This window comes from Meleagris gallopavo, chromosome 2 (genome assembly GCF_905368555.1).
Source record: "Meleagris gallopavo chromosome 2, MGAL_WU_HG_1.1, whole genome shotgun sequence".
NCBI lineage: Eukaryota > Metazoa > Chordata > Aves > Galliformes > Phasianidae > Meleagris > Meleagris gallopavo.
Genome location: NC_139405.1, coordinates 108,687,300 through 108,701,431, shown reverse-complemented (window position 1 = coordinate 108,701,431; position 14,132 = coordinate 108,687,300). Strand labels below are relative to the sequence as shown.

Here is a 14,132-nt window from a genome sequence, read left to right as displayed (position 1 = left end):
TATTTTGCTGGAGGATTTGAGTGTCCTTACGGTGAATATGTGTACAAATATTGGAAGCACGATATGTGCTAGAGAAAACAAAGGAAAAATCTCCTGGTCTCCTATTCCTCCTGGGTAAACCTGTGAGTTCTCCCACCTTCTTGAGTTGCAGTCTCATACAATATCGTACAGTCTGCTGCATCCTTAAATAATTCCTGCTGAAACAGCAGACACTGAGCACATCACTGAAATCCCATAAAGCTGCTTAGCTTCCAGCCCCGCATCCTGAAGAACTGAATCTCTGGGAGAAAGCAATGACCCGGAGTCCTGCAGGATAACTCTCCTGGCCCAGAGCTGGAGCTGGATATTTTGCAGAGTTTCCAGTTTCACTGTCAGTCTTACTCTCCTGAGCTCCCAGTTCCCCTCTTCCAGCTCCTCACACATCGATCAGAGCTCAAATAAATGTGGTATGCTAAAGCTTCACTCGCTGGAAACAAACTGCAATTACCAAGCAGAGGATTCACTCCATTTACCTCTCACCATCTGGAAGTTAAGCATTTGGCTTAAACTTATTGTCTGTAGCCACGGAGAGGGATGGATGCTTCCAGGAGGAAATTCATCCCACTAATTTTAAATACCTTTCTCAGGCAAGGATCAATCACACGCTGAAAGCCCTTGCCTCTGCTTGATTGCAGAGGAACCTCAGAAAGCAAACTTGGATACGAAAGTGTGGTGATGGGCAGCCCATCCTCAGTATTTGTTTACAGGGCAGGTGTGAAAGATGAGATCTCTGTGCTTTGGGGTTTGATGGTGCAGCCCCACGGGGGTGTAGCACTTACCCATACTGACTTTAAGTCTAACAGGCATGCCTCTCACCTTGAAGTTTTACTCATCTGATTCCTTTTCAGTAAGAGTATCATCTGTCAGTTGTATAATAAATCTTACCCCATAAGCTGCTGTCCTCATTCTTTGCAAATAACAGCGAATAAATTAATTTCTATTAATTTATCAGAACCAAAAGGTTGAGCCCTTTTCTACCCTTTGAACACATACCCAAACAATAGATCTTTTGGCCTTTTGCTCTCTGAATCAAAATGAATAACGAAGAGAGTAATGTCTTGGTTGGCTGCAGATGAAAGCGAAGAAGCAAAGCCACGCATGTCCTGCAGTGCTTGAGTAGGGCAACTAAGTCTAAGGAGTAAAATAGTTCCTAAGGGATAGAAATCAATGGAATTTGCTGAATAAGCAAATAATAAGCAAGGAATAAGGTACCTTACTGCATGGGGATGCCCCTGGGCAGGACTCTTCGCTTGGCCCCTTGGTGATACTTCCCTGGTGGTGCTGGATGTGGGGCTTTGGGCGAACCTGGTTTAGAGGAAGCTGCCCCTGCCCAGGGCAGAGGGTTGGAGCTGGGTGGCCTTGAAGGTCTTTCCAATCCAAACCATTCTGTGCTTCTCTGAGTCAATGGCTTTGCCAATGTCAGCCCTGAGCCCCGCAGCACCTCTTGCTTCAGGGGACCCTGCCTGCAGACAGACTGCCTTGGTGGCTCTCCAGCCAGTTACTGCACCTGTGTGAGAGCCAGCAGGGGCTGCCAAATACATCTGAAAGTCTCTGGTTCTGACCAGACAGCTCGGAGACTAGACAGCGTCCAGTACTCAGCATCTAATGTCTTTGGCTGTGGGACCACAGACATCTCAGTTCTTTTGGTAAGAGCCTCAGGAAAGCTCTTTTCCCTCCCTGCCAGCTGGATTACAATTGTGGCATTTTTTTTGAGAAAGAAGAGCGCTGCCTTCACAGCTGAGTATGTAATGATATTCACAACTTTGTACTTCATAAAGATTTACGTGTCATGGAGACTGTTTCCCAATCTCTTACCCACCTAAATGAAGCCTTCTCTAACTTCAGTTGATAAAGCATCAGCAGCTGCATGGTAAGGTCTGCTGAAGCTGTCTGTGAAAAGGAGCAGCTCCTGCATGGGTCCAGAAATGTCCACTGGAACTTTCGCCAATTGCAGGCTATAAAGGTCACTATTTGGAAACGACTGGATAAACAAGTAAAAGTGCACTCACTTGTCCTTACCAGTCCTGTTGTACCAAGAGAGAGAGAATATGATAGTTACTTACTATTGTGTTAAACTGAAAGGGAGAAAGTGGGTTAAAAATGAAAATGGTTCCTTATTTTTTTTTAACCATAGAGTTTTCCCCATTCTTTCTTGTCCTATATTTCCTAGTAGAAATGGGGAAATGAATAACTTTACTCTTGCTTTTTATTCTTTTAATTCTCTGGAAGATAAAGTAGACAAATCAAAAGCCAAACTGTTTCTAAGCCGTTCCCTTTATCTCATTTTCTTTAAAACACACAGAACTGAGAAGTAATGAAGGCCATCTATGAAACATCCTTCTTTTCACCAAACACATCAGAAGAAAAAAAACTGATCAACCCTAGAAAAAAAAACCTGACTGAACAGTCCAGTTGCTTTGTCTTTCAGGCACAGGCACAAAAATATGGATAGGTTTATATACAAATATATATACAGTAACCAAAACCTCAAATTCAAATACACCTGAGCTTTGGGGAAGTTTGTATATTCATTCAGTCTTTGTGGGTTAGGCTCATCTGTAACAGAAATATTTGCAGATAGACAGAATACTTCCTCTTTTATCTTATCTAACAATCTGTCTGTCTGGGTTTTTCCGGGAGATGGCCTCAGATCCTGATATCTGAGAGCTGCACGGCTAAATTAAGGCGAGCTCACACAGAACTTCACAGAGGGCTTTCTTTCCTCTTGATTGCTACGAGCACTCAGTTCCTCTTAACTCTCTGGGATGAAAGACTGATCACCACGTAGCCTGGCTCAGCCTCTGATGGCCCCATGCTTGGCCCATCTTCAGGAAAATATTTTGGTTTGGATGTTGGATGTTTGTTCTTTGGGCAGACCATGGCTGGGATGCACAAAATAGCTCTGTGCATGCTGCAGGTCCATAGCACCAAACACATCCACATGCTGGGCATCCAGCTCCAGTGCCTTGGACAAGCCAGGCAGCAACCAACGATACCGCACGAGCTGCTCTTCAGCTCACAGATTTTGTAGGGGTGAAGTCCAGATTCCCTCAAGAGCTCTCCTCTGAAACAGGTTGCCCGGAGGAGCTGTGGATGCCCCATCCCTGGAGATGCTCAAGGCCAGGTTGGAAGGGGCTCTACGCAACATGGTCTTGTAAGAAGTGTCTCTTCCCATAGCAGAGGGTTGGAACTAGGTGGTCTTTAAGGTGCCTTCCAACCTTCCTTTGACTTCCTTCATTTCCCACACCTCTAGTGCTGACTATCCACTATGAGGACTGTCTGAGGTTTCAGGCCCTCAGTGCCATCTTTAGGCAAGACACTGCAGCTTGGCAGGAGGGAGAAGATGTTGAAATGTTAGGGTCAATCTACATGTATCCGTCTAATTGCTGTAAACAAACTTGGTTCATTCGTGCCCTTGAAGAGCCCCAGTCAGCAGTGGCAAGTAAATCTGACAGGCTCCAGCCAAGTGCTCCTCGGCGTTCTGTTCATTCACTTGAAGGACAAAAATCTGAGGAGGCTCTTTAGTAGCTCTTGAGATCAAACTACTTCACATCATATTTTGAACAATTTATCACATCCTGTATCAGTGTTGGTAATTATAACTACCCTTGAGAAATAAAATGCTGGGAAGTGCTCCAGTTTCAACAGAGCTACGGCGTGCAGCTTGGGCTGAGAAATTGGAAATTGTTTTCCAGTTTATATTGTATACTTTCCTATCTGTGTCCTCCCATTTTGCTCTGAGAGGTTTTGTCATGGAGCATTTTGTCATGGGTAACTTCTCACCACTTCAGATTCTCTCTGTTTTCTGTGCAAGACCTCACCAATTTCTGCAAGCACTCATTTGGTTCATGGGTGAGAGGAAGGGAGTGAGCACATCTGAAAGAAATGCAAGAAATATAAACAGTTTTATTACCAATACCACAAAAACTTTTTTTTTTTTTTTAATATATGCAGCCGTTTACAAGGAGGAAATAAACAAACAAATAATAAAAAAAAAATTGGGGTTTGTCTCGGCATGTGTCAGAGAGCACAGTGAAACAGCACAGAGCACATGGGCAGGATCGTGCAGGGTCTCCCTCCTCCACATCTCCATCATGGATTGTCCCTGGCCAATGTCACCCTGGTGAGCAGGATGGGCCACCCAGCTCTAAGGAGGTGGGGTGCCACGTGTGCCCTGCTGCGGTGCCAGCGATGAGGCCAGCTGTGTCAGGGCTCGAGCAATGACAGACAGGTGGCCGTTCATGGTCCGCAGCTCTGCCAGGATGTCACTCACATTTGCTGATCCCTGCTCAGAGCTGGAGGGCACGGCGCGGGCAGCCGCTGGCAGGGAAGCAGCTTCTGGAGCCCTGTCTTCCACGGATGCAGCACGGTGGTTGTCATCATGGGAGGGCGGTGGGGGTGCACTGCTGCTTCGCTTCACGCTTTCCAAGGAGCATGTTCCTACAGGTGGCTGATCCTCCTCCTTCCCGCGGATGGTGGCGAGTGTTGCTGAAGCCAAGAAGGGCAGCCAGTTGATGAGGTGGGTGGCACTGCCGGGTGGGACGACTGGCAGATAAAGTCCAGGGTGCAGGGATGAAGTAGAGGCAGGTGGTGCAGGAACAGAAGGGAGTCCAGGGTGAACTGTGCCAGCAGAAGCTGGCGGTGGTGGTGGAACAGGAGGTGGTTTGGGATGCAAGGCTGCAACGCAAGGAGGTAGCGGTGGTGAAAATGATGCAGTACCAGGATCAGAGGAAGAAGAGGGTGATGCTGGTGCAGTGAAAGGTCCGAGTTCTTCTGAAGTTGGTGGAGAAGTGGCAGCAGGAGGAGCATCTGGTGTGCAAGGGTCTGAGTCTGCAAGGAAGACACGTCATAAGCCTCGAGAAACATCAGCTACTTATATGCATGGACTGTTGCCATAACTTCAGTGAGATCAGGTATTTTTGACACATGGGAGAATTTCACTAGCTGCTAGTGTTGCTTTCTACAGGACAACTAGAAAGGAGACAAACTCAAAGAGACATGGTATGGAAACATGCAACTTAACATTTAAATGTAAATTATTGTTCCACTCTCATTCTTCTGCCCATGGGCAGAATTCAGTGTTTTTCTCATTGACATGTTGTAGACATGCATTAACTGCTGAATTACCTACTGTGTATTCCTGACCAGTCACAGAATGGTCGTGTCCTAACTGACTCAGATCTCCCATGGAGATGTGAGGGCTGCATGTCACCTGCTGGAGGCAAAGTTAATCATTGCTTCATAGAAGATTCCAGTTTTCAGCATTCTGGTTTGATTGGACAAGTCAACACCAGAAGCAGCAAAAGCTAGTTGGAAGCTTAATGTCTTCAATAATTATATTTTTGTGCATGGAAGCATGACCGTTTACCCAATTCAACTTATATACAGATCCCTCCCTGTAAGCATTTAGCAGTTTCAGTTACAAAATTCAACAAAGCAGAGACTGAGAAAGAAACTGTTCATGCTGTGCACCCCAGCTTGACAAATACACCAGTCTACAAGCAGTACAGTAGACCTCCAATTTCCACTGAACTCATTAGAAACATTTGTTCTTGGATCAGGTCCACTGTATACAGTGTAGGATGATAGAGCAGTCTCTGGGGAATACGCAAAGACTTGGCAAGGCATGCTGTGTTCCAAGGTGCTGTACCCACAGTGCCCAGTTGGTAAATACTGCATGGTAAGGAGGATCCTACTTTTATAATGATTTGAAAAGCGAGGAACACGTTAGAAAACATCAGTTTTTCAACAGCCTCAAAGGTCTGCATACATGGAATTACCATACCATGTGAAGGAGCTTTATTTTAGCACTGGGAATGCATTACACAGAAGGTGGTGAGATGCTACAAGAATGGTCAGAATAAGACAAATGGATTTTAAAACTACTTCTGCTGCAGTTAAGTGCAAATTTTAAAGCTCTGCTGTGGATACAAAGACACAAATTAATAATTTATCTATAATACTGAGGTGTTAACACCATACTATCATGATTTCTGGCATCCAAAAAATAAGATGTGAGAAATTCATTTGCATTACAGGCTGGTTTGATATTTCAGATAGCAAACTGATGGTGAAAAGCAAACAAAGGCTTTTCCTTGTTTTAACCAAACCGGTTAAGCACGCAGCCTACAGAAGTCCATCTTTGTTCCATATGAGACCACCATGTTTTCTCTCAACAGACGCACGCGTTGGTTGGAGGGATTAAGACACAACGTTTGGCATGCCCTTATGTCACTGTGATCCTTATGGAAAGTTACTGCAGGTTGCCTGAAACAGTTTCCTTCCTTCATGCATTGGCTCTCATCCCAATGCCAAGTCTCTGCCTACACGGGCAATTGATTCCTGCTTCCTGGAGGTGAGCTAAGGATGCTGGAAGTTGGTTTTCAAAACTGTTACTGATTGGGTTTTGGGTTTTCTAAACAAAAACAAAAATAAAGCACAGTTCAATTCCAGGCTCCATTTCCATCCAAACCACCAAAGTTTGCAAAGAGTGAGATGAAAGGTTCAGGTTTGGCTCAACTGTAGTGTTAACCAGAACAGTGTTTATGGTCCATATATAGCATGGCTAATCCCTGTCTACACTGGCCAAACAACCAAATCAAGAGTAATGTTCTTCCATATGCTAAAGAGCAGAGGAAGCTCAATAGACTTTGAGATAAGCTGGTTTAGCACCGTGACAAATAACTGTCACAAATGATCCTTGCATGGTTAAAGTAAGATCAGGATTAAAACACAAGGAGCAGTAAGTAAGACAAACAAAAATAGGACAAAAATCTGGTCACCAAAGTCTCTTCCTCTTAGCTTCAGCCTTTCTGAATGCAGCATAAACAAGCCACAGCCTTGTCATCCCCCTAACCATGACAGAGCATGTCTGCAAGCTAACACAGTTGCTTATCATCTAAAACTGGATGATTCTACTTATCTCCTTCTTTTCCAGTTTTGTTTATCTTAAAGTTGCAACTCATCACAACTGTTCTCTTTGCTTCCTCCTCCCCTCTTTTTTTTGTGCAGTTCCAGCACAAAGATGTCCTTCTTACCTGGAGCATTTGGTTGCACGCTCACTCTGAGGGGTACCGGACAACCCGGCCACACATGGCCACTCGCTATCCTGTACGTCCAGTTACAGATGCCTACAGTCCACAGTACCTCCTTCCTCATACAAAAACTGACTGTTCAAGGCAGGAATTTTACCAGTTAGAAAAATTAATATGTGACCCAGAAAACCTGGGATGGGGTTCAATGCTTCTAAACAATGCCAATGTGAAGAAATTCCCTGAAAGTACCTGCATTTATTGCGTTGGACCTGGAGAGAAAATCCCCGAGGGAAGTCTTAGACACAGCCTGTATCTCTCTGAACAGCTTCAGAGTTACTTCTTCCTGCTGCAGGCAGAGGGAGCTTGTCCTCATCCCTTAGGATAACTGATGTACTGGGATGGATTTCATGTCACCTTCACCTTTATCTGTCTACATCTCCTATAATCCCATGGCCTTTCTTCACAGGCTGTGGATTACATAGTGCTGACATGTAACACACCTGACACTAAAGCAGCCTCCTGCCAGCGGGGCAGCTGAATCACCTCCTTATTGCCAGAATGAGAAAAAAATATAGAAATGTGGAATTATAGAACAGCTTGGGTTGGAAGGGAACTTGAAAGATCATCTGGTCCAACCTTTCGTGGAAAAAGGGTGCCTAGATGAAAATACCTACTTCTGTTCTAGACAGAAATTTTATTGAGCTCCCTGTCTAATTGTGTCTTGTATTCTCAAAGTATCCTTGTTTCTTAGCTGAATATAAAGAAAGTTGGGCATGCCTTTGGATGACTAATTCAGCTGTGGATGCCACGTACTGGAAATGTCTAAATTTTCAAAAGAGGACTTCTGCTTCAGATGCCTAAAAATAAGATGTCCCCTCCTGATTTACTATGGATCTCCTGAAGACAATGCAGTTGCACATCTCTGTGTTCCCCATTTGCAAGAGGGAAATACTTCAGTGTTGCCATCACTGACAGAACTTAAGGATATCAGAATCTCTGAGGAAATAGGCCAGGTGATGCAGTAATGAGGAAGAGGTGACGAGCACCTCCAGGAGAGGATTGCCTGCAATGCTGCCTGCCCATGATGATGGATGCTACCAAAAGATTAATGGGTTGCCCTGTGAGCATGGGAAAGCTGGAACTTTTAAAAATGAGTTCATCTGTATGACAAGAACATGAATTTAACTTCTCAAACAGTCTTGGCTATCTTAGCTGCCGTTGTTTGACTACTGATTTTATCTACCTCACAGTCAAACTGCTGCAAAATATTTCTTAGTCTTTTGTCAGCCAAGAAGGGAAAGGTCTGTGAGGGGGAAACCTTAAGGGAAAAGCGAGGACATGATTTTCCACTGACTGACATCTGCATGGGATTCAACTCAGCTCACTTCAGCTATTTAATCTTGCATTTAGTGGGAGCCAGCCGGGCTCCCTCCTGGGCTCCAGCAGAGACAGAAGCACCTCTGGGGACAAACTGTCCCAAGCTTTGGTTCCCTAAGAAGGATTGACAATCATGCTGTGGAGTGTCATGCTCAGGGGGTGTCCCTCCTCCTTCAGCACTTCTTGTAGGACCATGTCACCTATCTTAGTTGGGCAAACTAACTACTAGATGGTCAAAGTTGGGAGATTTGGATATAAATAATTTGGTGGATGGCAACCCTGCCCATGGTTCTGCTCAGAACTAAATGGCCTTCGAGGTCATTTCCAACTCAAGACATTCTATGATTTTGCAGTTCTTTGCAATAAATTCCTATCGTATCAGAATTGTAGGTGGATGGTGTTGCCTCTGCATTCCCAGGAAAAGGCATAAAGCCGTGCAGATGAGGGATAAGGTGCAAGAGAGTGGAGATGGGCTCCCACAGCACTTCAAGAAATGAGCTGGAGGTTTAGAAGGAGATCATGCTCCAAGTGAGTCATCACTGATCAGGTGATCCATTTCAAAGATAAAGGATGCTCAGATGCTGAAATGAGTCACGCAGCCTCTGCAGTGATGCAGCAACCTGCAGGAGCCCTTTCTGCACTGCTCTTTCTGATTGAGTTTCTCAATTAGCTCTTAAGCTTACTGTGTGTGCGTGTGCCTGTGAGCCCGAGCACGGGTGTGCACTCCCACTTGGCACTGCAGCTGCGTCCCAAGAAAGTCTAAATATATTCTCCTGCCTCCTTCTGTGAGAAGTGAAACTCAAGTCCTGACAGCTTGTGGTTAATGAGAGTCCAACAGCAGCATTTACCTAAGCAAGGGTGGCACTTCTTTTGCATGGACAAATTCCATCTCCGGAATCTGGATTTGGCCTCTCAAAAGCCAACACTTTTGTGCTGGTCAGTTTTGATTTGGGTACAGGCAGATGCTGGTTTGCACTGCTGGTCTGCAGTCAAGGTGCAATTCAGCATTGGGTACAGATAATATTGGACACAGCACTGGTTTGAGAAACAGAGTCTGATTTTAGACATTGTGTCAAGCACCCAGTTTTGCAACAAGCCAAGTAAATAAAGGCTGTGAACACTTGTATGATTTTTGAGTGAGAAGCTTAGGATCGTATGTAAAATTCATAAAGCCATCAGGCAAGTTTATTGTTAAATCTTTTTAAAATAAAGAAAAGCACATTTCTATCCTGAGCGTATGGAAATTATACATATCAGAATCTTTATGGAAAATCAAGTGATTTATTGTAATTAAATATGCCTACCCAAACTCAGAGGTCTAGTGTGAAATACTAATTTGAGAAAACACATTCCAAATCAGTCCTATTCTTCTAGATTTGAAACTCAACTCACACATCACTCCCATAATTTAAAAAAAAAAAAAAAAAAAGGATTTTGGAAATATTTGTTGGTTACCAGAACTGTGCCATAATGGAGCATGTGGCAAAGTCTGTTTCGGAGGCCAAGACCTTTCACCAAAAGGACTCTGTCCCTCTGCTGTCAGATCAAAAGTTTATTGGTTGACTCACTTCAGCAATGCTCCTTCTTTGGGCTCCTTGCTTTTTAAGAATCCTCATAACAATCCATGAGCTGCTCTGAAGATTTTAATTCACTTTTGAGTTTTGGAGCAACAGAAAGATTTTCTGACTCCATAAACTTGTGCATCTCCTTGGCATTCTTTTAATTTTTATTTTTCCTTTACTATTATTTTGTTCTATTTTGGGGTCTGTGTCCCTTTTTTCAGGTACAGCACACCAGGGCTGCTTGGACTGCCTTTACATGACTAATCACATTATGACTCCTGTGGAGTTGTGTTGTTTCAAAATTTCTTGAGTAACAGTCTGTTATGAGTACATACTTACTCCTATGTCATGCGAACAAATGTGTTCTCACAGTTTGTCATGGGCCATCTGCTGTTTCATCTTTGTCCCTGGCTTAATTTCAGTGAGAGTTTCTTCACTTCCTGACAAAATGTGCATTTTTCAAAAATTTTTTATACTCACTTGGGACCTGATTTTCCAAGAACCTGAGGTCTTTCTTTGACACCTATGGGTCAAATCCAGACTTGCTGGAGCTCCTGCTGCTTCCTACAACAGCAGAGTCCCCATGGATGCGCTGACCCCTCCGCACGGAGAAGGGAGGAAGGAGAACATAGGCATTAAGGGAGGCAGTGCTGTTGGGAATCAGGCAATTCCTCTCGACAACATTTGTTGCCTAACACACTGCTCCTGCTGTGCTCAAAGCACTGCACAGATGAGCCTCACTCAGGCTGCAGCGCATGGGGCCAGACTGGAACACATGAAAAATGAAATGCGTGGCAGGGCCCCACGATGGAGCCAGGAGCAAAGCCCATTTTCATCTTCCCCATCAGCTGACATTGCCAACACAGCCCTCTGATGGCTCCCTTACCCTCTGCTTGTTCTGATGTGTCTTCTTCAATAGAGGAAATAATCTTTCCTACCTCTTTGCAGCACAGAAATAAGGCATAGCAGGAAATTCTCTTCTGCTTAAGACTGCTATTCTTACTGTAGCCCTGCAAAGGCATTTTCTCCTCTCCATCCATATATATCCACCTCCCAGCACCTTGCTGAGGATGGAGCACTGGTTGGACAGAAGGTTTGGGTTCTATAAAACTAAAATGAGAATGCCAACTACATGCACAGAGCCAGAAGAAACAGTAAGAAGGTGGAAGCACTGCAGCTGATCGGAAGTCCCACTGGCCTTCCATGCTGCCTCCATGAGTGATCAGTAACTGCTGCCCCAAAGGAAGCTACCTGCAACCCTTCAATATCAGCAATGTCGTGCTCTGCCACAGGAAACTTCCCCGATGTGCCATTAATGAATCAGACTTTTAGCCCAGAAGAGAATATACACTGCCCACGCTCACCTTTTACATCATTTAGACTATCAGATTTGATTTAAGAACAGGCTCAAACTGACAACAGTTGCATCTGGAAGCATAGTTGGTGCTCAGTTACCTTTTTGAGTCTGTCCATTAGCTGCCCCAGAGAGAAACCCACAAGGCTTTTCCCATCTTCAAGCAGATAGCTCTTCCATTGCACTTAATTTCTCTGAAAGTCTTGCTTTCCTTCCTTAGTAAAAACTGTTGTGTTTCTAAATGCTCTTATAGTGTTCCTATTAGCACTGTAAACAGCCTGACTGCTTTCCCTTTTCTTTTACACTTTTTTTTCTTTTTTCTTTTTCTTTTTCTTTTTCTTTGAAGAGGTTTTAGTCTTAACTGCTATGGCAACTAGTTCTCAGGTTGGTTTTGCACTATATGAGGATGTATTTCCATTTACACAGCAGATCTTTGGTACCAGTGAACTGGATAGCACATCCTCTAAAACCATCTGTGTATCTGCTCTTTGTACCTTTCTCCATTGCGTTTCCTGACACATATGGCCCTAGAAGAAGCCAGAGATCATAGAATCATAGAATGGCTTGGGTTGAAAAGGACCATAATGATCATGTAGTTTTAGAGCTTCAGCAGGTACTAAGTGATACGAAAGAGGAGAGACAGGAGGTGTATCATTTGCCTTAAAACCAAAGGCTGAGGCAACCAAGAACTTGACAGAAAGAAATCCTGAAAACTGGGACTTTTTTGTTCTCTGCTGGTGGAAATTTGTTTAATTTCTTTATACATATGCTCTGGAGCTTTCCAAGCCGACTGAAATATTTCTTAATCAAATGTAATTATGTTACAATACTATACTATTCTTTTTTTCCCCAGGAAAAATATGAGACAAACCATGCAATCTCATGGGTCTTGTAGCCAGTGAGTCAGGTCTGGAAATTCAGTACACATGAGTCAATGAGATTTCAGGTTCCGACAGAGAGCTCAGCAAGGACGTGGTACAGCCAGCAATGGACAGGCCTCTGTTGCCCACAGAGTTGCCCACACTGTGTGGCTCCTCTTGGGCTGATGAATGAAAAAGCTGGATTATCCTCAACCTGTGCCATGAGATGCTTTCAGTGGGGTTGTCCCTCTCAAAGGTCTGCCACAGCAGTGTTTCTCTCTGAAACAGGGTGATTACATCTTTCCTCAGGTGTTTAACATCTGACTGCCCCAGAGCGAGCTTTTGCTAAGCCTTAAAGTCTTCTGTGTCATAGAAGACTCATAATATTTAATGCAAGAAAAAATGTAAAGTGTCTTCTCCAATCTTGAGCATAACTGGGGATGTTGGCTTTCATTGGCAAGCAGTATGTGGGTGAGAAAGGGAGAGGACCTGCAGGAGGCCCTGATTGGGCAGAGTGCAAGCGAGCACCTCTACACGATTTATTTGGCTGCTGCTTTGCCTAAAAGTCTGCAGGCCAAAACATGCTTTCCAAGCTAAGGGTTGACACTTTGGCTATACATAAAGACTCCCCAGCTGATCTGAAGGTGATAGGGGAAGGTAGGAAGTTAGGTGAGGAAGGTAGCTGACTCACACAACCCATTCTATTTTCATGTGTTTCCCTGTGTATATCATCCCCAGAGACATGGTGTATTTTTTTTTTTTAGGAAAATAATTTTGTAACAAATGTGCCCTGAAACTGCACAGCTCGAGGGGATTTTTTGTGTGTTCATACAAAGAAGCACAGCATGGACTGCACCTTGCCTAGAGAGTTCATCTGGATGGGAGACGGCCATACCTGAACATCTGAATTATACCAGCCTGGACATGAGTTACTTCTCCAAATACCCTACTGCATCTCTTTGTGAACTTACCTGAGTGTGTGGAAAAGGTTGGAGGGAAAGAGGCAAATTTCCTAAGTCTTTGTATTTAGATCTGGGGATTCTTTCCTAATCACTTGTGACAGATGTGGGAGAACTTGTTTACTCCAAGGAAAGGCTTTTGGGGAAGTCCTGAAAGATTAGGTTTACTCGTGATCTGATCCTGGTCCTCAGTGCACAGTGGGTGAGTGCCAGCCTGCATCCAGACATGCTTACTGATCTCCTACAGGCTCTCTGTCTGAACTGAAACCCTCTCCCAGGCCTGAAGGAAATTCATAACACACAGCCAAGGCAGAACCAGTGCCCTGAAGATATACCTTTTGTCCTAACTTTCATTTCAGCTGCTAGATATGCCCAGGCAGCCGTGGCAGGAATCATGGAAATACTGTCTTCACAAAGACATTTTGTCTCCAAGAACATTTTCATTTTACACCCAAGTCTAGCCGGAGGTGAATTCTTTTGTTTAGTGAAGAGCCACAGCTCCTTTGGAACAAAATGTTCTCCTGTAAGCCGGGTGAGCCTCTGGTTTTATTGAAGAACAGTCCTGCAGACCAAGACAATGCTGTACTTCACTACCCTTTTTGAATTACCACTCTGTCATTTCCCAGAGGAACATGATCGGCCGACCACTAAACTCTGCTTTAAGATCTTATGCCCAATCTAAATGAGACAGAATGAAGCCCTGGAGAGATTTCAACCCTTGCTTTGTTGAAACAACATTGCTTTGTTTGGAATGCATTTGCCTTTGTACTGGGGAATGAAAATGTAACCCAGTGCCAGGTTTGAAATATATAAATACAGTGCCTCTCGTATACATAAAGAGATCCATAGCATATGCTCTTGTTCTGACACAGCCTTTTTTCTCTTAGATCTTCAATCAGTATTGAAACCTTCAAACACTGGGTCTTGTGCAGCTCCGTGAAGGAGGA

The 14,132-nt window shown here is 44.2% G+C and overlaps 1 protein-coding gene across 2 annotated transcripts in view; it reads right to left on the bottom strand.

Moving 5' to 3' along the window:
* Positions 1–2,333: 2,333 nt before the first annotated feature.
* Positions 2,334–14,132, bottom strand: part of RUNX2 (RUNX family transcription factor 2) — a 153,599-nt gene continuing 141,800 nt past the window's right edge. Inside the window, exon 5 of one of the 2 annotated variants that reach the window (XM_085218371.1) lies at positions 2,334–4,869. In XM_085218371.1, coding sequence (XP_085074497.1) covers positions 4,187–4,869 — 683 coding nt within the window. In that variant the 3' untranslated portion in view covers positions 2,334–4,186. The remainder of the gene's footprint in view (positions 4,870–14,132) is intronic. The other variant, XM_085218370.1, reaches the window with a different exon arrangement.